Genomic DNA, 23,865 nt, shown 5'->3' on the forward strand with positions numbered 1-23,865 from the left:
TTTGTCTCAAGTACAGATAGTGTTGAGGATCAGTGGACAAAGTTCAAAACCATCGTACAATATGCGTTGAATGAGTATGCGCCAAGCAAGATCGTAAGATATGGAAAAGAGCCACCGTGGTACAACAACCGAGTTGGAAAACTGCTGCGGAAGCAAGGGTAACTTCACAGCAAACGTAAACATAGCCAAAACGTTGCAGACAAACAAAAATTACGCGAAGCGATATGTAGTGTGAGGAGGGCTGTGCGAGAGGCGTTCAATAAATTCGAAAGTAAAGTTCTATGTACTGACTTGGCAGAAAATCCTAAGAAATTCTGGTCTTATGTCAAAGCGGTAGGTGGCTCAAAACAAAATGTCCAGACACTCTGTGACAAAAATAGTACTGAAACAGAGGATGACAGACTAAAGGCCGAAATACTAAATGTCTTTTTCCAAAGCTGTTTCTCAGATGAAGACTGCACTTTAGTTCCTTCTCTAGATTGTCGCACAGATGACAAAATGGTAGATATCGAAATAGACGACAGAGGGATAGAGAAACAATTAAAAGCGCTCCAAAGAGGAAAGGCCGCTGGACCTGATGGCATACCAGTTCTATTTTACACAGAGTACGCGAAGGAACTTGCCCCCCTTCTTGCAGCGGTGTACCGTAGGTCTCTAGAAGAGCGTAGCGTTCCAAAGGATTGGAAAAGGGAACAGGTCATCCCCGTTTTCAAGAAGGGACGTCGAACGGATGTGCAGAACTATAGACCTGTATCTCTAACGTCGATCAGTTGTAGAATTTAGGAACACGTATTATGTTCGAGTATAATGACTTTCCTGGAGACTAGAAATCTACTCTGTAGGAATCAGCATGGGTTTCGAAAAAGACGGTCGTGTGAAACCCAGCTCGCGCTATTCGTCCACGAGACTCAGAGGGCCATAGACACGGGTTCACAGGTAGATGCCGTGTTTCTTGACTTCCGCAAGGCGTTCGATACAGTTCCCCACAGTCGTTTAATGAACAAAGTAAGAGCATATCGACTATCAGACCAATTGTGTGATTGGATTGAGGAGTTCCTAGATAACAGAAAGCAGCATGTCATTCTCAATGGAGAGAAGTCTTCCGAAGTAAGAGTGATTTCAGGTGTGCCACAGGGGAGTGTCATGGGACCGTTGCTATTCACAATATACATAAATGACCTGGTGGATGACATCGGAAGTTCACTGAGGCTTTTTGCGGATGATGCTGTGGTGTATCGAGAGGTTGTAACAATGGAAAATTGTACTGAAATGCAGGAGGATCTGCAGCGAATTGACGCATGGTGCAGGGAATGGCAATTGAATCTCAATGTAGACAAGTGTAATGTGCTGCGAATACATAGAAAGATAGATCCCTTATTATTTAGCTACAAAATAGCAGGTCAGCAACTGGAAGCAGTTAATTCCATAAATTATCTGGGAGTACGCATTAGGAGTGATTTAAAATGGAACGATCATATAAAGTTGATCGTCGGTAAAGCAGATGCCAGACTGAGATTCATTGGAAGAATCCTAAGGAAATGCAATCCGAAAACAAAGGAAGTAGGTTACAGTACGCTTGTTCGCCCACTGCTTGAATACTGCTCAGCGGTGTGGGATCCGTACCAGATAGGGTTGATAGAAGAGATAGAGAAGATCCAACGGAGAGCAGCGTGCTTCGTTACAGGATCATTTAGTAATCGCGAAAGTGTTACGGAGATGATAGATAAACTCCAGTGGAAGACTCTGCAGGAGAGACGCTCAGTAGCTCGGTACGGGCTTTTGTTAAAGTTTCGAGAACATACCTTCACCGAAGAGTCCAGCAGTATATTGCTCCCTCCTACGTATATCTCGCGAAGAGACCATGAGGATAAAATCAGAGAGATTAGAGCCCACACAGAAGCATACAGACAATCCTTCTTTCCACGAACAATACGAGACTGGAATAGAAGGGAGAACCGATAGAGGTACTCAAGGTACCCTCCGCCACACACCGTCAGGTGGCTTGCGGAGTATGGATGTAGATGTAGATGTAGATGTAGAAGTATATAAGATTCTTTAGGAATTGTACCTCGCTTAAGTTATTTGGACCATAGGAAACGAAATGGCGACCATTTGAAAAGAAATAGGGATTTTTTCATCGATTGTTCTACTTTGTCGGCCAAGTAAAAATATTTATAGTTGATGGAATATAAGTGGTACAGCTCTTAGACAATTTAGTTAGCTTCGTCGGAAACATAGAATCATGTCAATCGGTTCGGTAGATTTGAAGTTACCATACAGCGCGATAAAAAAAAAGTCATTTCGAGAAAAACACGTTTAAAGTTTTGACTACATGTAAATGCAATATTATGCAACGTACGTTCAATCTGCTATTCCGGGTCCATAAACTAGTCCTTCCTCTTGCTCACAGAGGGCGTTCTGCTCGATCTGGGCCATCTTGCGCTGCTCCAGATCCGCTCGTACGGCCGGTGACAAGCGGTTTTCGGCCGCTTGAATCCGGTGCTTGTCCGAATGCTTGGCGAACTGCGTCGAATAGAGTCCCAGGGTGACGTCCATCGTTGTCATGGTCTTTAGAATTGCTGAATACCCTTCGCTGAAGCTGCTTACTGCCAGGAAAGTCGCAATCTCCACAGTCTTCGCACCAGAATGCAAAATGCTTGGGGGCTAACTTCCAAGCACACGCCCTCAAACTTTCATTTGAATTTTCTATGTTTCCTCCCAAGCACCGGTACAATAACTCGTCCTCCGAAAGAAAAGAAATGGTGCGTGAAAAAAGCCGATTTCAGGCAGGTGCATTTTTTCGTTCAACAGCGAATAACAAACATTTACGTTCCGTATTCGGAAAAACCGTTTCAGGGGGGATTCTGAACACTTTTATGGCTCCAAAAATGCAAATTAAAAGAATCGATTTTTTGAACCAAAAGATAGTAAACCTCCCCTTAAACGTGAGCATGTACACATCTGAAATATTTTCCGAAGTGCCTTTTCGTTGTCTGGAAGTCATCATGATAGTTAACATGTACATCCAGCTACAAAAAAAAGCGTAGCTGACCCATGTCTATGTGACCCTGTACCTATATTTCATAAAGCAGGGTCAAGAGGATGTACGTTTTGTCTTAGTAATCTAGCCCTCTTTCCTTGCTGCATATAACGACGAGGTCTCGCAAGAGATCACCATTGGTCTGTCTTCACACCGAAACAGCAGATTATGGCCACTCTGCTTCCCAATTTTAGCAGATTTTTAGGATGATTTTGCAAAACGCTTAACTGACAGAATTAACAAGCATTATATCACTGTTCTCGTGTTTGAAGGAGTTTTCGAATAGCATTAAAAGTATATTGTTCGTATATCAAGGTTATAAAAGTTGAAAGGATTTAACATGCAACAAAATGGAGTATCTCTACAAGTCCTACCATTTGCCGTTCAAAATTCTGTTTCATAGAATGCATCGGTAATCACGAGTTCATATTGTTAGCCACTAAACATATAATACATAGAAAATGTATATTTTGTGCAGACCTACACTTCTGGCTATTGACATTATCAAACGAACAGTAGGGTAAATCAGAATGTTAGTGGTGCTTGTTGCAGGAGTCTAGTGCGAGATATCGTATTGTGAAAAGTTTCCACACCGACGCTTGTTAGCGCCATTCAACCTGCTTAGTTGCTAGTCACGATGTTGCTATATTTTCTTACAATGTGTTTCTGCCTTCCTTCAGCGGATTGTGACTTGCTGGTCAGTTAGTCTGTGACAGTATAAGCAGCAGGTCGTGAGTGGACGATGGGATTTACCAATGCAGAAAAGCCGACATGCTCATGGTGTATGGTGAGTGTAGAAAGAATGCAGTTCGTTCTTGTACTGCTTGTGCGGCAATGTATCCCAATAGACGTCAACCATCTCGGCAATTATTTACCAACCTTTTCTACCAGTTGCATAAAAGTGATAGTGTAACACCTAGACAGCAAACGGAAACGAGTGACGACATAAGGTGGGGAAATTAATGTTCTTGCCGCTGTTGCACTTTAGCTCTCGCGCAATCAGACGAAGAAGTGTCACCAGTCAGGCAAGTGTCGTACGCATTCTTGGTCGACATAGGTTCCGTCCCTATGAGACCTTTATTCATCAAGAGCGTCATGGGAACGATTATGAAATACGTGCTAACTTCTGTACATGGGCTTTCTGACAGATGTATCATGTATCTTGTTTAGTGATGAAGCCACGTTTATCAATTATGGCCAGGTAAACAGCCAAAAACATGCACTGTTGGTCTGTTGACAATCCCCGTTGGATTCGTCAGGTGGAATGTCAGCGTCCATCGAGTGTAAAGATGTGATGTGAGACAGTGGGCCATCAGTTGAAAGGCCCTGTTTCATAGACGGAAAACTGAACGCGCTCAAGTATCGCAGCCTCCTAACAGACCATGTTCCTCTGCAGCTAGAAGGAGTCTGTGGTAACAAAATGATGGCTGTCCAGCCCATAACGCACGAAATACTATCGTATACCTTCACGAATTGGACGAATTGGACGAATTGGACGCAGAGGACCCGTACCTTAGCCAGCCCTCTCCGCATTTGACCGCTGTAGACTTTTTTCTGTGGGGATAGCTGAAAGACACCGTCTACTAGGACATACCAACTACACCCGAAGATATGCAATGACGTATTACTGCTACCTGCTCGGACATCTCCACTGAAATGCTAGCACGTGTGCAGCAGTCGTTCCACACCAGAATGGAAAATTATTTCTGAAAAACTGGATGATTTATTCAAGAGCGAGAACTTGATAAACTGAGCAATTAAGTAATGCGTTGGTTCAGCTCTGGTCCTTATGAAAGCAATTTTTCGATTTGACATTGATTAATAGTGTCACTGGATATCCTCCTGGGGGATATCGAGTCAAATTCTGTTCAATTGGTCCGCTTGACGGTCAAAACCCCGAGATGATTGAAGAGCTTTCTCCATATGCCCCAAACGTTCTCAGTTGGGGAGAGATCCGGCGACCTTGGTGGGTAAGGTAGACTTTAGCGTCTTCGCTGGTCATAGGGACTCACTTCGAAGCGGCATTCATCACTGAACAGAATTCTAGTCCAGTCAACGAGATTTCAGGCTGAAGACGTATTTGGAAACACTCCGGATAGTGGTGGGATACCGTCCTGGCAGTTGCCCGCCATGAGACCATGAGGCCCGACAACCAGACCGATGGTCCTGGGGGGGGGGGGGGGCATTTCTTTTCATAAATAACAGGGAAGAGGGTCACTGCTTTTGGTTTTCATCCGCGGTACCCTTACAGCACAGAGGTATGGAGACGATATTCTGTTCCCAGTTTTGTTGTCCTTCATGGCAGGCCATTTAGGCTTACATTTCAGCAAGATAATGCCCGTGCACACACGGCGAGAGCTTCTATAACTTGTCTATGTGCCTACCAAACCCTGTCTTTGAAAGCAAAGTCGCCAGATCTCTCCCAAAATTCAGAACATTTGGAGCATTATTAGTAGGGCCTTCCAACCAGCCGGCCGGTGTGGCCGTGCGGTTCTAGGCGCTTCAGTCTGGAACCGCGTGACCGCTACGGTCGCAGGTTCGAATCCTGCCTCGGGCATGGATGCGTGTGATGTCCTTAGGTTAGTTAGGTTTAAGTAGTTCTAAGCTCTAGGGGACTGATGGCCTCAGATGTTAAGTCCCATAGTGCTCAGTGCCATTTGAACCATCTGAACCCTCCAACCAGCTCGGGATCTCATGCGCCAATTGGACCAAATTTGGCATGATATACCGCAGGAGGACACCCAACAGCTCTATTAGTCATTGCTAAGACGTATGATTGCTTGGCTAAGAGCCAGACGAAGACTAACGCGTTATTTGTTTGCTCAGTTCGAGAAGCTCTTTCTTTTGAATAAATCATTCAATTTTTCTGGAATCTATTCATTTGTTTGTCTGTACGTGGACAGTGTTCCGTCCCGTTCGTGCAATTCCATCGTGATGAGTCCTTTTATCTGTCTCAAAGTGTATTCATACATTGGTGTGCGAAGTTTAACAACGGAAGTAACTTTCGCATTAAGTGTCACTATCAGCTAACATAGGGCTTTCAGACTCTGACCATACGTAGAAAGAAATGCTACAGTATACAGTGAAGCGCCAAAGAAATTCATATATGCAGGCGTATTCAAATACAGAGTGTATAAATTTGGAAATTTGCGGTAAGGTCTTATGGGACCAAACTTGTGAGGTCATCGGTCCCTAAGCTTACACACTACTTAAACTAACTTCAACTAATTTACGCTAAGGACGAGACACACACCCTAGGGAGGACTCGAACCTTCGACGGGGGAAGCCGCGCGGACCGTGACAAGACGCCCTGGACTTCTAGGCTACCCCGTGCGGCATAGAGTATGTAAACAGGCAGAATACGGTACTGCGGTCGGCAACGCCTATATAAGAAAACCACTGTTTGGAGCACTTCTTAGATCGGTTACTGTTGCTACAATGGCAGGTGATCAAGATTAAGTGAGTTTGAACATGGTGTTATAGTCGGCGCATGAGCGACGGGACACAGCGATGAAGTTCCAATTTTCCTGTACGACCACTTCACGAATGTAGTGTGAATATCAGGAATCTGGTAAAACATCAAATCTCCGATATCGCTGTGGTCGGAAAAAGATCCTGCAAGAATGGGACCAACAACGACTGAAGAGAATCGTTCAACGTGACGAAAGCGCAACCCTTCCGCAAACTGCTGCAGATTTCCATGCTTGGCCATCAAAAAATGTCAGCGTGAGAACGGTTCAACGAAACATCATCGGTATGGGCTTTCGCAGCCGAAGGCCGACTCGTATGCCCTAGATTACTGCACGGAACAAAGCTTTATGCTTCGCCTGGGCCCGTCAACGCCGACATTGGACTGGAGAAATGTTGCCTGGTCGGACAAGTGTCGTTTCGTATTGTATCGAGCGGATGGACGTGTACAGGTATGGAGACAACCTCTTGAATCTGTGGACCCCACACGTCACCAGGGGACTGTTCAAGTAGATGGAGACTCTGTAATGGTGTGGGGCGCGTGTAATTGAACTGATACGGGACCATCATACGTCTAGATGCGACTCTGATAGGTGTCACGTACATTAGAATCCTGCCTGATCACCTGAATCCAGTCATGTCCATTGTGCATTCCGACGGACTTGGGCAATTCCAGCAGGACAATGCGACACCGCAGACGTCCATGTTTGTTGCAGAGTGGCTCCAGGAACACTTTTCTGAATTTAAACACTTCTGCTTGCCAGTACACTATCCAGAAATGAACATCACTGAGCATATCTGGGATGCCTTGCAACGTGCTGTTCAGAACAGATTTGCGCCCCCCTCCAGAATTCATGTTGTCAGTTCCCTCCAGCACTACTTCAGACATCAGTCGTGTCCATGCCATGTAGTGTAGCTGCTCTTCTGCGTGCTTGCGGGGGCTGTACACTATATCAGACAGGTGTGCTCTTCAGTGTACAATAGAAGTTTACTTAAAGAAATTCCCAATGAGATGAACGGGAACGACACTTTCATTGAAAGACAAAAACTACACTCAATTCACTACGCTTTATGATGTTTCCTGGACATTACAAAAGGCGAAATACGGTTTTTAATAGTGTGGTTGATCAACACTTATGGTAGTGCGTGCCTTGCAACATGCTCCCATGCTGATCACAAGGTTGCTAACGAGTTCTCGCGGTAGTGCCTTTCATTCCTCCACCAGCGCGGTTGACAACCACTGCATGGACGCTGGTGCATGCCGCCGTGCTGCAACATGTCTCCCCAACGCGTCCCACACTTTCTCGATGGGATTTAAGCAGGGAGGAGGCAAAATCCTCTCATTTCAAGATCTCCTCCAACAGCATTCTTCCATTCACCCTCGCATTGTCATGGATAAAAATGAAGTCAGGAACAAATGACTTCCTGCAAAGACTCACATAGGGAAAGAGTGTAATGCCACAATAACATTGACAGTTGAGTGTACTGTGTTCAGAGATGTGGAGGTCAGTCTGCCCTGGTTAAATAATGCTTCCCCACAGCATAACACCTGGACCGCCAAAATAATCATGTTGGACAATGCTCCTTGGTGCATTAAGGTGTTCCCACCTCTCGCCATACGAGGGTACGTTCAGAATCACAACTGACACAGAGTCTGCTCTCATGCAGGAAGAGTATGTGATCCTACTCCTTGACGGTCCTGTCACTATGCTGTTTGGATCATCGCCAGTGGTGGCGCCGATTTGTGTCAACACAATACAGCGTACTCGTCTTCGGGCAAAGCGACCACCCCCAAGCAGTCACCGTGCCACTGTAGAACGTGGGACTCCGTGACTTGTAGTCCTGTTAATGGGAGCCGGAGGTGGCCAAATCCAAAAAATTACGATTTTTTTTTGCTACCGAAAATTAATTGGAACATTCCTCTTTAATGTAAACTTTGAATTATTGTTCTACTCGCCCTATTTTCCCCCACGCCTGCAGAGGAAATGGGCGGCCGCTGAATGCATCTAACACCCTCTCGTGACTGCCTGGCGAACTGCTTGGGATTTTCTCGGCCTGTTACGCATGCAGCGCCTTATGTTACGTATACAGCGAGTGTGCAAGGGTTGGCTACATTGTTTTCTTTGACAAATGAAGCGCTAAGAGCGCGGAACATCGTCTCTTTGCTGTTTACCTTTTCGAATTAGTTCAGTGTTGCGCCTGTTTTTGGTAGTATTATATTTCTTGTGTAAAGCGTTGTTCTGGTTACGATGCCACGTTTTAGTAACCGTGTATATAAGAAGAGGAAGAACGTAGGGAAAAGAAAATTAACACTAATACCAAGTTGCGATACTACAATTACTGAAACAGTGCGTTCTTCTGCTAAGCAACACATGGCCGGCCATAGCCCTGTGACATCTTCTAGCAATAAGCTGACTGGTGGAAGTGACAGATTTCGTGAATATATTAGTGACAGTGATGATATTAACGAAGTACTGAATATTGGATTATTATCTTCTGTGCTGAAAGAAAGTGTTCTGTGCAAAATGTGTTCAAGTGTAGGAGTGGGACTAGAGATAACAAAGCACTTTGGTTTAGCTTGTGAGATGAAGATAATCTGTGCATGTTGCAAGTATCAAGTGACTTTCTACAATTCACATTCCAGTCTCTTTGGTGAAAATGGACGATCTAGAGTGTTTGATGTGAATGTTCGACTTGTGTATGGTCTTCGATCCATTGGAAAAGGGTCTGCTGCTGGTAAACTGTTTTGTGGTATTATGAACTAGCCATCGCCTCCAAGCAAATTTGGGTACTACTAAGAACTGGTAGGATCCTCTGTTGAAGATGTGGCTTTGAAAACCATGAAGGAAGCAGTGGAGGAATCTGTAGAAATGAACGGTGGTTCTAGGGATTTGGTAGTGGCATTAGATGGTTCCTGGCAAAAGAGGGGTCATAAATCCCTGAATGGGGTTGTAACTGCTACTTGTGGTGATAGTGCAAAAGTGATAGATGATGCAATATTATCAAAACATTGTAGGTGCAAAAATTAATTCAAAGGAGTTCACAGTGGAACCTGTGAGGCAAATTTTAGTGGATCAAGTGGAGCAATGGAAGTGGATGGAGTGAAACAAATTTTTGAACATTCAGTTCTCAGATACAACGTTAGGTACAAATACTACGTTGGGGATGGTGACTCCAAAGGTTTCAAGACTATAGAGGAACTGAAACCATATGGAAATGAATTTGTAGTTGAAAAGTTGGAATGCATTGGGCATGTGCAAAAGCGTATGGGTGCACGGCTTCGAAGGCTCAAACAAACTTTGGGTTCAAGTAAGCTCAGTGATGGAAAGACAATAGGAGGGAGAGGCAGGCATACTGATAAGGTGATTGAACGTCTACAGAGATACTATGGGTATGCTATAAGGCAAAATACTAGTAATGTTAGTGACATGCGAAAAGCAGTGTGGGCATTGTTCCTTCATACTGCCTCTTCCAATGAATACCCTCAATACAGCCTGTGCCCAAAAGATTCCTGGTGCAAATATAATGCAAAAAAGGACTATGATCACAAACATGGTTTGCCAGCAGCTGTGATAAATGCAATAAAACCAATTTTTCATGACTTAGCACAGCCAGAATTGTTACACAAATGTCTACACGGAAAGACGCAGAATCCTAATGAGAGCGTAAACAATTTGATTTGGAAAGTGATTCCTAAAAGGGTGTTTGTAAGCATAAAAACACTGCACTTTGGCATTTATGATGCAATAGCAACCTACAACCAAGGGAACAGTGTGAAGTGTGAAGTTCTGAAGGCATTAGGATTTACAGCTGGGGTGAACACTGTACGAGCACTAAGAAATATTGACAGAGAAAGGATAAGAGGAGCAGAAAGAAGAGAAAGGCATATGAAGTATGATGGAACAACAGGCCAGAAAAGAAGACAGAAGAGGAAGCTTTTGGAGGATGAAGAAGAAGACCCTGATAATCCTTCCTGTAGTGCAGGAATGTATTGAGAAACTTTGATAGCCATTTCCCGTAAATTAGAATTTTTCGAATATAAGGAACATTTTCTCAAAATCCACTCAAGCTAGAGAGATGAAATTTTTATACAGCACTCCTAGTGGTCAAACTTACATTGTAACACAGCAATTTGGCAATATGTTCAGTAGTTTCATTTCAGTTTAATTATAAAGCAATTATTTGTAAAAAAATTTGGGTCATTAATAAAAAAAATAATTGGAAGGAAACTAGAAAAGATACTCCAAAATCCCTCGGTCATAACTGCAATACTAAACCACTCTATATGTAAAAAAAATCAAATTTTTCTATTTGGTAGTTTATTCATAAATGTTCCTCAAACTTAATGATTTTAACGTGGGCAGCATAGGCACCTCCGGCTCCCCTTAATGTGGTTGCAACGGCACCCGCTGTTTGAGGTGGGTCCTTCTGGCTTGTTCCACAAAGTAGCGATCATCTGCTGCTGCAACTGACCGTGGTCGGCCACCTGCTCTCCATCGGGCAGCAGTGTCTGTGGTTCGAAATGCTCCCCATGCACGTGAAACAACGCTTCTTCCTCCAGTTTCCCGACGAATATTCCCCGCGTGTAGCCATCCAAGTGTTGTCTCCATACCACGTTACAGTGGAGAACACCACCACAGTGCACTGTAACTGCACACTGACTGATTCACATCTGTGCCTTTAACTACATTGTGTTGCTTTGCCAGCCCCACATATTGAGATACGAGAAAAGATGAGGCATTAGAGGCTTTAAGTGGATTAATAAAGTTGACTATTGAGAGGCGGTAGTACTAAGAAAGAACAAGAAATGAAAGCTTATTATTAACGGATCCGCAAATGTGTACTTTCTGAAAATTCAGTTCTTGAGCAGAGGAGAGGTTTGAACGCGTTTAGTTGCGGAAATGAACATAGTCATTGCATTGGGGCTGCGAGAAAAGTGCAAACATTTGTTTTAACGTCTTTCGGTGCCTCTGTGGACTACCTATTCATTAATCTATTCTACAGTCACGTGTGTGCCTCTTGTTGTACTGTGCTGTAGAGTCAATTGTGTAATCCTGAGCGCAATTAGACTTTAGGCAGTACTCCCACACCTTGCCGTCTCTGCCCCCCCCCCCTCTACCCCACATTATCATCACTTTAGCACCTAATTAAACTGTAGAATAAAAGACTTTTTTAGGAATATTTTTATTTTTAAAATGATGAATGATGAGTGATACTTACTTCGTGTGTGTGTATGTGTGTGTGTGAGTGAGTGAGTGTGTGTGTGTGTGTGTGTGTGTGTGTGTGTGTTAGAATGAATGACTAAGGAATTCGTGGTGCATAGCAAGTGCTATCGACAACTCCTTCTCAGATAAGAAAGGTAACTATCTGCAAGGAGGGTAGACACTTGTTACAAAACGTACTTCCCCTGCATTACATCCCTCCATTGCCGCACTTGCTTTGACCTGCACCTGCAACCCCATTTTAAATCAACCGAATTAAAAGGTGTCTACTATATTTACTGTTCGAAAATCACTTGATTGCTGCACTCCTTACTTATGAACTGGTAGAAATTGGAAGTCTTCAGGCTGTTAATGCTTTGTGTCTGACCACTAACACTAATAGTAATAATAATAATAGTAATAATAATAATAATAATCCTCTGTACAGCGCTGTAATAGCCCTCATGTAGTTACTGCTGTGTCGTACTGTTAATTAATCCACTTATCTGTTTTCAAGCGATTAGTGAAACAATTTCTGGACTACTGCAGGTGCCGGCCGGGGTGGCCGAGCGCTTCTAGCCGCTACAGTCTGGGACCGTGTAACCACTATGGTCGCAGGTTCGAATCCTGCCTCGGGCACAGCATGGATGTTTGTGATGTGCTTAGATTAGTTAGGTTTAAGTAGTTCTAAGTTCTAGGGGACTGATGACCTCAACAGTTAAGTCCAATAGTGCTCAGAGCCACTTAGAACCACTTTCTGAACTACTGCAGGTACTATCTACAACTAGAAGATATTTTCTTGTAATATTTAACATTTGTTATGTATGTGTCACACTTTTATCATCAGCATTGTACGGAACAAATCACAGCATACTCGTATGTATGTAGTGGACGGACTACGTGAGGAACCCGTAACCTCCATCGCATTAATGATATTAATTGAGAAAAAGTGATTATTGATAACGTAGATAATATTAGAGTCCTACAAAATTGTGATAATAGTAACGAGGTTTTGAAAGTAATTTAGTTTTGTGACTGAAACAGATTCGAATCGTTTAGTTTTTACTCCTCAGAAAATTTCATTTTACCCCTCAGGTTGTGATCCACTGGGCTCAAATGGCTCTGAGCATTATGGGACTTAACTTCTAAGGTCATCAGTCCCCTAGAACTTAGAACTACTTAAACCTAACTAACCTAAGGACAACACACACATCCATGCCCAAGGCAGGATTCGAACCTGCGACCGTAGCGACCGCGCGGTTCCAGACTGTAGCGCCTTTAACCGCTTGGCCACCACGGCCGGCTGTGATCCACTGGGTCAGGGTGTAGTATCGTGGGGTAGTTCGTTTTGAACGGGATCAACGTTGCAACAATAGATGCTGAGTTAGTGGAAAAGGGCGACCACAATGCGCTATCATATGACACAGGTTAGCGCAGAACGTTGTGACAGACCTCTCTCCGTGGAGAACCGAGAACCACTAGAGAAGTGCAGGCCCTGATGCTGAAATACTGGTGTATCACAATCGAAGCTTTAATCAAAACACCGACAACCAGTCTTGGACCAATTTTAAGCATGTTAGACGACATTGTGAGTATCACAAAAGCAGCCTTCCGCTAGGTCTACGGTTGCACACACCCACTGAAAAAGACGTCCGAAGCTTGGCAGCTTGGCAGGTTGGAGCTGGGGCAGGCCTACACTGCCGATATTTTTACCGTCTAGGCAACACGACTGAGTGCTGAGTGTATCGCTGTAATCCAGGAACGCGGGCCGGAGTGGCCGTGCGGTTCTAGGCGCTACAGTCTGGAGCCGAGCGACCGCTACGGTCGCAGGTTCGAATCCTGCCTCGGGCTTGGATGTGTGTGATGTCCTTAGGTTAGCTAGGTTTAATTAGTTCTAAGTTCTAGGCGACTGATGACCTCAGAAGTTAAGTCGCATAGTGCTCAGAGCCATTTGAACCATTTTTTGAATCCAGGAACAAAGTAGCAAACAGGGGAATCTTTGGAATCACCAACTCCTATAAAAGCGCAGATCCAGTGGTCGTCGGATATGGTGATGCTTAGTGGTTTTTGGACTAACAGATTGTGCTCGTAAGGGGCAAACTGTCACAGGGGCATACAACCGAAACTTTCTATCGAAGTTACGGAAGGCTGTGAAGAGAAAGCATCGGGGAAGGAGTTTAAGGCGTTGTTTTTCTCCACGAGAGCTCTCTATAGGACGCAGCACACATTATACTTGTTTTGGCTATCAGAATCCCTGTACTGCCCTAACATGTGACATGGTACATAGTGACCTCTTTCTCTGTCCTCGGATAAAGACAACATTGCGTGGCAGGCACGTCTACAATGAGGAAAAGGTGCTTTCGCGATGAGAAGTTTCCTCAGCAGCCAAAATGCAAACATCTACCAGAAAGTTCTCAAGCAAGTCATCCACCGTATGGAAAATTTGTCACTTTGAAGGGTAAATATGTAGAGAAGCACCAACTCCATTATCAAATTTCATGGTCGCTGCTGGATTCCTACGATGCGATGATTAAAATTTTGTTACTGGCCCTGATATGCGACAGTTAGCAGTTGCTAACCTCTTTCTAATCTAGACGGTACCTCAATGATTCCAACCCCTAGGACTATAACACTGAGATCTTCTAGTTCGATCAATGGCTGCTGAATACGAGTGGTGCCGACCCATTGTTTACATATAAATTTCATTTACTGATGAGACGGGGTCAAAATCAATAGCGTTGATTTTGGTAATCAGCGTTTCTGGCCTGAGAAGTGCAAAATGATTTAGATAAGATATCTGTATGGTGCAAAAAGTGGCAATTGACACTGAATAAAGAAAAGTGTGAAGTTATTCACATGAGTACTAAAAGAAATCAGCTAAATTTCGATTACGCCACAAGTCACACAAATCTGAAGGCTGTCAATTCAACTCAATACAAAAAACAAATACAGTTACAAGTAACCTAAATTGAAACTATCACATAGATAATGTTGTGGGTAGAGCAAATCAAAGACTGCGATTCATTGGTAGAACACTTACAAGGTTTAACAGGTCTACTAAAGAGACTGCTTACACCACGCTCGTTCACCCTATTCTGGAGTTAAGCTCTGCGGCGTGGAATCCGCATCAGGTGAAGGACGACATCGAAAAAGTTCAAAGAAGGGCAGTACGTTTTATGTTATGGCGAAATACGGGAGAGAGTGTCACTGAAATGATACAGGATTTGGGCTGGACATCATTAAAAGAAAGTCGTTTTCGTTGCGACGGAATATTGTCACGAAATTCCAATCACCAACTTTCTCCTCCAAATGCGAAAGTATTTTGCTGATACCGACTTACATACGGAGAACCGATCACCACGATAAAACAAGGGAAATCAGAGCTCGTACGGAAAGATATAGGTGTTCGTTCTTTCCGTCCACTATGCGAGATTGGAATAATAGAGACTTGTGAAGGTAGTTCGCTGAACCCTCTTCCAGGCACTTAAATGTAATTTGCAGAGTATTTATGTAGATTTAGAAGTCCCATAACCCGATTTTTCAGAAACTTTGCTTAGCGGAAGAACGATTAAAATAAGCGAAAACGTGTCTTGACTTGCCTGTAAATATTCGTCCGTGTCTGAGAAAAACGACGGTCAAATTTTTCGAGGTATGTTACAGACACTGTATCTGTCTTTTACCATGTGATATCCTCAGACGAAATGCTGGGGCAGTGGTTAGCGTCGCGGGTAACTAATTTTGTGCCTCGTGTTCGAAACCCAATTATTACATTTATTTAGTTTTTCATAACCATGTCTGTAGAAGTTTACTGAACTAACGTTTTCCAATGTATGTTGATACAAAGGTGTCCTTGTTAGTTTACTAATTGCATGTCAGATAACTGACTGAAAAAAAGAGAAAAAAATCGAAATTGTTTCCGGTGAAATTCCTATACTGTATTTTCATTCATAATCAATTGCAAGAACTCGTTTTCGGAAAAATGATCCGGTATGCATGACTTGCCAAGAAATTATTGCTAATGCGCGAAATCTTCGCCAGTGTTAACGACGTTTCTGTTCCGAGTGAGATTAATAAGAGGAAGTGACACCGTGGCTTTTCTGCCTTCGCGCGTTGCTCGTGGTGTTCAGAATACGTGTGTCTGGAATGTATCTACGATCGGTACCATCAAAGGGAATGCGCCAAAATTTACTGAAGAATTGTTGTTCCTGTTGTTGTGGTCTTCAGTCCTGAGACTGGTTTGATGCAGCTCTCCATGCTACTCTATCCTGTGCAAGCTTCTTCTGAAGAATAAACACGTAAATAAAATTCACTCATGTTAAGAAAAAGACAGAAAACCTTGAACGACTAGAGACAGGATGTTTATATTGACAGAACAAGTACACCAGTACGATCTGCAGAAATGATTAGTATTTCAGTCACCTCGGTTCACCATGTGTCCAGTTGCCTAGTAGCCACAAGGTCTGCCATGGGCCCTGATAACTTGTTCCATGCGTGATGGCATCGAAGCATATAATGCGCGAATGGCGTTCCGTGGTATAGCAGCATTCACCTGGTTCCAAACTTCAGCTGTGGTGTTTGGCATTGGGTCACAGCACTGCACCCGTCGTTTCACCATATCCCACATATTTTCGATTGGCGACAATTCTGGTGATCTGGCATGCCAGGCCAAAGAGCTGAAACCCTATGACACCAGGAAGGCACGTGTTCATGCAGCAACAAGTGGTCATACGTTGTATTACTGAAAAATGGCGTCTGGGGTGTTATGTAGAAAGACTATGGCTACCGGTCGCAGATGTCATTCGCGTAGGTCACACTGGTCAGACTGCCTTGGACACGCACCAACTGTCAGTTATGGTTGCATCCAATAGCTCCCAGCTCCATAAAGCCTAGAGTTGATGCTGAAAGTCTTGTGCGAAAGCAGTGCCTATGAGTCCGCTTCCCCTGTCTGCGGCGAATCAATATGCGGCCATCATTTCCAAACAAACAGAAGCTGGAATCGTTCGAAAACACTACCGGATGCCATTCCTGCCCACACTGACGTCTTTCCATACACCACTGTCGTCTAGCATGTTTCTGCACGCTCGTCACAGGTAGGAGGAGCAGTGGACGACGCACAGTTAACCCATGCGTAATAAACGGCGTCGGACTCTCACCCCTGATAGGTGTACGATGTGTCAGACGGTTCCACTGTAGCGCCAGAGTCGAGGACGACGCAGATCTGTCCTGAAATGTCGTTCGGGCGAGGTGTCCATCTTTTCAGGGGAAGGTCTGGGTGGTGCGACCTGATCATCTCGTCGTGTTCTACAGCCTTCCGTGAACTATTCTGCACATACTCGTTGCACTGCCGAGAAAACTTCTCCCACAAGAGCAGCAACTTTCAGGATGGATGCATCATAGTCTCTCACGCCATTAATACGCCCTCTTCTAAACTCTCTTATTTGACGGTAGGGTTCGCGCATACGTCTGCGAGGCATCCTGCACGTCTGCTCAAGTCACACTGATCCATTACCTTCGGTTTATAGCGATAAGGAAAGCCTCAGGCACATTTTACCTGTAGGTGGTGTGGCGTCGCAATATCGATGTTGACCTTGAACCCACGGGCCGACATGATTCAAATGCTAATCATTTCTACAGAACCTACTAACGTATCTGTCTTGTGAGCATGAACGTTCTGTCTCTAGTTGTTCAAGCTGTTTCTGAACATGAGTGTATAAGAATTGATATGAGACTTAATATCAGAATATGACAATTTAAAAAGATTGCAAACCTCTCAATATACCATACACACTTGTATAATAAATGTTTTACAGTTATTGTGAAATCCAGTTGCAATTTTACAATTAGAATAACGCCCTTATGTTCCCTATTTTGATAAGAAACATTTGTGTAGTAACTTTGGGTAAATAAATGAAAACAATCCAAATAAAATAAAATAAATAAAAACAATAATTTGGTTTCGAACACGGGGCGCAAAATTTAGAAGCCGTGACACTACACACAGTGCCACCACTTCGTCTGTAGATATCGCAGGGCGAAGGACACATAAAGGATCTCCAAAACACGTGGAGAACTTTGACCTTTGTTTTTCCAGAAACGGTTTTGTATCTACGGATGAGCCGAAACATGTGTTCGCTTATTTTGCCCTCTCTTCCACTGAGCGAAATTCCTGGGAAATCGGGTGATGGCACTTGCAGTGTTCTCTTCGTAAGTGTCGGCACGGTGAGAGTGCCAGAAAAGGAAGGCGGCTGCTCAGAAACAACCTGGTAGGGACTTAATTCCATCAGCCGCAACGTCTTTCCAGCGTAATGGGACTGATCTGCTCGGACGATTTCTGTCTTAGTAGCAGCAATAAGATAATTATTATTTACGCTACAAAAGCTTCGAAAATAGCCGAAGCACCCGAGATAGACAAATTCATCGTGGAAGATACTGTACTGAAAAATGGAGCCCCATGATCAACAACTACTGATCGAGTGAAAGTTTTTCAGTCGAAACTGTTGGCGGAGATAAAGTGTTGCTGCAACATCACACATCACTTGACGACTGCCTACCAACTCTTTGTTACTCATTTCGATTTGTTCAATATTGTTCATTCTTTGCTATTCGTACATGTAGTCGATATTTAGCACTCAAAAAACTCTCTAATCGATTAAAACAATTTGACGTTTCCACATGCAAGTTCAGAAATCCGCTGCCCAGAAAGAAGCACAAATATTCGTATGTGTCCGCGGGGCCAGGTTTATGGAAAACGAGATCAGGTCTGCAGAATACACACAGATGCAGTTGGTGGACGGCACAGTTTCAAGGTGTGTCAGCACAGTCTCAAAAGTTGAGTAGTCGACAAAATGGAGTAAAAATGAACATTGTTTCTTTAACAGTAAGTAATACACTCCTGGAAATGGAAAAAAGAACACATTGACACCGGTGTGTCAGACCCACCATACTTGCTCCGGACACTGCGAGAGGGCTGTACAAGCAATGATCACACGCACGGCACAGCGGACACACCAGGAACCGCGGTGTTGGCCGTCGAATGGCGCTAGCTGCGCAGCATTTGTGCACCGCCGCCGTCAGTGTCAGCCAGTTTGCCGTGGCATACGGAGCTCCATCGCAGTCTTTAACACTGGTAGCATGCCGCGACAGCGTGGACGTGAACCGTATGTGCAGTTGACGGACTTTGAGCGATGGCGTATAGTGGGCATGCGGGAGGCCGGGTGGACGTACCGCCGAATTGCTCAACACGTGGGGCGTGAGGTCTCCACAGTACATCGATGTTGTCGCCAGTGGTCGGCGGAAGGTGCACGTGCCCGTCGACCTGGGACCGGACCGCAGCGACGCACGGATGCACGCCAAGACCGTAGGATCCTACGCAGTGCCGTAGGGGACCGCACCGCCACTTCCCAGCAAATTAGGGACACTGTTGCTCCTGGGGTATCGGCGAGGACCATTCGCAACCGTCTCCATGAATCTGGGCTACGGTCCCGCACACCGTTAGGCCGTCTTCCGCTCACGCCCCAACATCGTGCAGCCCGCCTCCAGTGGTGTCGCGACAGGCGTGAATGGAGGGACGAATGGAGACGTGTCGTCTTCAGCGATGAGAGTGGCTTCTGCCTTGGTGCCAATGATGGTCGTATGCGTGTTTGGCGCCGTGCAGGTGAGCGCCACAATCAGGACTGCATACGACCGAGGCACACAGGGCCAACACCCGGCATCATGGTGTGGGGAGCGATCTCCTACACTGGCCGTACACCACTGGTGATCGTCGAGGGGACACTGAATAGTGCACGGTACATCCAAACCGTCATCGAACCCATCGTTCTACCATTCCTAGACCGGCAAGAGAACTTGCTGTTCCAACAGGACAATGCACGTCCGCATGTATCCCGTGCCACCCAACGTGCTCTAGAAGGTGTAAGTCAACTACCCTGGCCAGCAAGATCTCCGGATCTGTCCCCCATTGAGCATGTTTGGGACTGGATGAAGCGTCGTCTCACGCGGTCTGCACGTCCAGCACGAACGCTGGTCCAACTGAGGCGCCAGGTGGAAATGGCATGGCAAGCCGTTCCACAGGACTACATCGAGCATCTCTACGATCGTCTCCATGGGAGAATTGCAGCCTGCATTGCTGCGAAAGGTGGATATACACTGTACTAGTGCCGACATTGTGCATGCTCTGTTGCCTGTGTCTATGCGCCTGTGGTTCTGTCAGTGTGATCATGTGATGTATCTGACCCCAGGAATGTGTCAATAAAGTTTCCCCTTCCTGGGACAATGAATTCACGGTGTTCTTATTTCAATTTCCAGGAGTGTATAAAGATCGCACTTATCAATAACTTTGTTCAAAGAAGTGAACACGCAAAGGAAGTGTTTATAAACGATGTTTGTACCACAAATTTTCTCTAAAAATCCTATTTACACGCAGATTATCAGACTATATAATGGTATGACTGTTTGAATGTTTGAAAGCGTATTTCTTTATTTTCCGCACTGTGTTTGTGTGTGTGTGCGGTCATCCCATTCTCGTAAAGAATGGCTGACACCACTAGAATGAGGATATCGTTTTATTTATGCCCAAGAGTGCACTACGGCCTCTCTGAATTACGATATGCAATTTTTTTTTGGTAAATCTAATGTAATATTGTCTAATAGCTAATTTATGTCGTGGTACACATAACCATTAATTTGATGTTGTGTTTTTTAAAAGAAAATCCATCAGACGATGTTTTATCCGATCTTTGTTAACCATGAAGTGCAACTAAAACTGTTAAGCTATCACAACCTTAGTATTTCCTCAAATTCTTCGTAATGTTATATAAACTCCTAACATCACATTTGTGCTTAGAGTCTATGGTATACTTGTGCTGAGCACATTTCTTCTTCATGTTTGAGGGTGATAGTCGCACCTTACTATCCCTCCACTTCGCGCCTCTTCTTCTGTTACCATAACGCAAAGTTACTCACCTTTAAGATTCCGTAGGCACACTCCGTCGGATGGGCTGTCGGTGCTGATGCTCTTTACTTCTTCAAAACGTCAATAAATTTAAGGGAAAGCCGTAATATTTCTGCACGAAGACATTTTGAACGATGTATTTCAATGAAACAAGGCATACTAATTTGAAATGCAATATAACCTAGTTAGTTTTCGCTACACCTAAGAACACAGTTTCTTATCGAGTTGTACTTATCTAGAGGAACGAACACATCTGATACCTCTCGACCCAGCGGCTTGAAGCGTTATTATATCGTGCTCCCCTAATTTTCGTTATTCCTCATTTTCTGCACTTACATACAACGATCGCCTTGTATTTCCAGGACTGTTCACCAGTGTGACGTCTCTGCGCTACTTGCTGCTCAGAGACAACCGACTGCGCGTGGTTCCACCTTCCGGCACTCTGCCGGAGCGGCCAATATCGCTTGATCTGAGGGAGAACCACCTGCAGACCGTCGAGGACTTTGGAGTGTTCGGCTCGTCGCGAGTCTGGCTGGACGGCAACAGGTGGCGCTGCGGCTGCTCGCTGGAGCCAGTGCTCAGGGAGGCCGCCTCTGTGCGCCAGTTGCGCTGGTTCCAGCAGCGACCGCTCTGTTACCAGGACCATGACGGCCGTCGGCTCGTCATCGAAGAAGGCGTCTCCCAGTGTCACATCTCCATCACGTCCAGTGCCGGCAGCGCTACGACCTCCCGTGCTGTTCATAGCCCTTCTTCAACAACTTTCGATAAAATTTATAGTGACGCACTGCCTAAAAGTGCAACATCTAGTGCTGTAGGTTGGAGACCTGGTAATAACATCTCTCAAACGGCTACTTCATTGACCGACGTATCTGTGAGTGACGCCCCATATGTTTCCAGTCCTGAAACTCCTACTCCAGAGACTGGAAGCGGTGAAACTAGTGCCTCTGACTCTTCTCATGTTGATACCACTACCTCCGAAGTTAGTAGCTCTGATACTGGTGCCCCTGTGACCTACAGTTCTGAAACAGCTACCTCAACAATTGGCAGTACTGAAAATGAAAGCCTTAGTACTTCGTATAGTGAAACTACAACCCCAGATATCAGTAACTCCCAATTTGACCGTCTTGGGACTTCCGAAACTGATACGTTAGGGACCAGCAGCGGTGACACAGACACCAGTCCAGAAAGTGGAGGTTCTGGGAGTCTCAGTCCTTTAGAATCTAGCACTAAATCGGACACACTTCTAGACCCAGACTACGAAGTTAATCTTCGTGAACAAGGCTCTGGGCGGATTACTTACAGCACAACAAATGATACTAACAACAGTGCAGCTGCTGACATAACCGTTTCCAGTCCTGTAGATACTACCTCTGATATTAATACCTCTCAAACTGGCAGCACAGAAAAAGACGTGACTGAAACTGCTAGCCTCAAAACAACCAGCACCACAGTATCCGACTATGATAGTGATATATATTATAACATGATGACATATTAGCGAAGTATGAGAAATGGATTACTTATATTACTACTGCGAGATAATGTTGTTGCCTTCATTTTCCTTATTGAAGGACGCAGCGTTTTCTTTTAGTTTCTGGCATTTTGTTTATTCAAAGACACTCATGCAACACTACAATCGTCCACTGGAATGACGGTTATCGGAGGTAAAGTTCACTTTCTCAAAATTTCTGTTTAGCGCGGTCACTTGCGTTTTCTATGAGTCCACTCTGGAAATATAGCTTTTTATAAAGCTCTAATTTTTGATGTCCCTTTGTGAACCCAATTGCGGTGAGAAAGGCTTCGTTAAATGAAACGTGAATTTATTTGAAATCAGAAATAACTGTTAGAAGTGGTGTAGTAAATTGCAAAGAAACTGTATCAGATCACTCGTACCGGGGAAAATCACGAAAACGTTAGTGGCAAAATGAATAAGTAATTGAGGACAGTGAAAGGAGATAATAGAATTAAAGGCTGTGATAATATATGAACTGCTCTTTTAGGGTACTGCTGTGTACTACAGAACTGACTTATATTTTTAGAATGATTTACAATGTATAAATTATTTTGTCACTACAAATACAATATAAATTAAGCATCATGTGTGGTAATATATGCATCAAATAACGATAGTAATGAAACAGTTAGATACAGGCTTTGTAAATGAAAGGTCACCTTTGGGGTTGTGGGTTCTCTATCTCTCGTCCCTGCTTTTCGCTTCTGAAGGACAGCAATGTAAGTATGTGCATGGTCCCCTAGCCATACGATCAAGAATAACTATTAGACACAGACAGTCATCTACTCATATATTATTTTAGTAAGTGACATAAATTCTGCCAATCAGACGTCACACTTTCAGATTCTACCGAATGTACAAACGTGGAATGTCAAGCAACACACTGAAGTTCACTAGCTATACACACAACAAAAGAAACGATTCTATACACATAACTTCTCAAATGAACAGAATAACAGTACTTTGATGTAGTCAAGAATTTAAAAGCCCACTTCACAGTATTACAGAAATTTTCCTGCTTCGAAGGTAGTAAGAAACGGTAAATCGTCTTGCAATTGAATTTGACTGACATATTTCACTGTAATAAAATAAAATGTCTCTACCTAGGGTTGAGACTATTTTTACGATAGTGACAGTACAGAAACTATTGTAAAGTCGTCTGTTTATGATCACCTTTTGACACTGTGACATTTTGAACTCATAACGTTTTCAAATTCTGGCAATCGTGGAACTGCCTGCACGACTATTAGCCAAATATACACGAGTTCTGGCTATATTGTCAACGGTCATTTTCCTGGTCGTGGACCACTCTGTTCGCCATAAGCCGCCTACAAGCACAAGTTTTCACTCTTTTACAGCTAGAGCCGTCACCCATTATAGCAATAGGCAGCGAAGGCCGAGTTCATGGACAACCCGCATGTATATTCCGATCCGCAACAAGTGCACGATCCGCGCGCCATTGTCCAACTTTGCTCCATCATAGCCGCCATATTCTTAACAGCTGATGTATTTATTGTCTGCTACTTCCGACTGCTTAGGATTTCAGTGCGTTTCGACCTATAATATTTCGCAGAATTCCCTTGCAAGAGCCGTGAGTAAACCTTTCCATAACAATAAAAATTTAGCCAAATACAGGCACATTACATATCGATAGATGTTAATACGGTATATTATACAGCGAAGCTCAATTGAC

The 23,865-nt window shown here is 44.2% G+C and overlaps 1 protein-coding gene across 1 annotated transcript in view; it reads left to right on the top strand.

The window, feature by feature from the left end:
• The window catches only part of LOC126236631 (leucine-rich repeat-containing protein 15-like), a 92,509-nt gene extending 69,757 nt beyond the window's left edge, over positions 1–22,752 (top strand). Inside the window, exon 6 of the mRNA XM_049946082.1 lies at positions 21,022–22,752. Coding sequence (XP_049802039.1) covers positions 21,022–22,157 — 1,136 coding nt within the window. The 3' untranslated portion in view covers positions 22,158–22,752. The remainder of the gene's footprint in view (positions 1–21,021) is intronic.
• The last annotated feature ends 1,113 nt before the right edge of the window (positions 22,753–23,865 follow it).

This window comes from Schistocerca nitens, chromosome 1 (genome assembly GCF_023898315.1).
Source record: "Schistocerca nitens isolate TAMUIC-IGC-003100 chromosome 1, iqSchNite1.1, whole genome shotgun sequence".
In the NCBI taxonomy this organism is placed as follows: Eukaryota; Metazoa; Arthropoda; class Insecta; order Orthoptera; family Acrididae; genus Schistocerca; species Schistocerca nitens.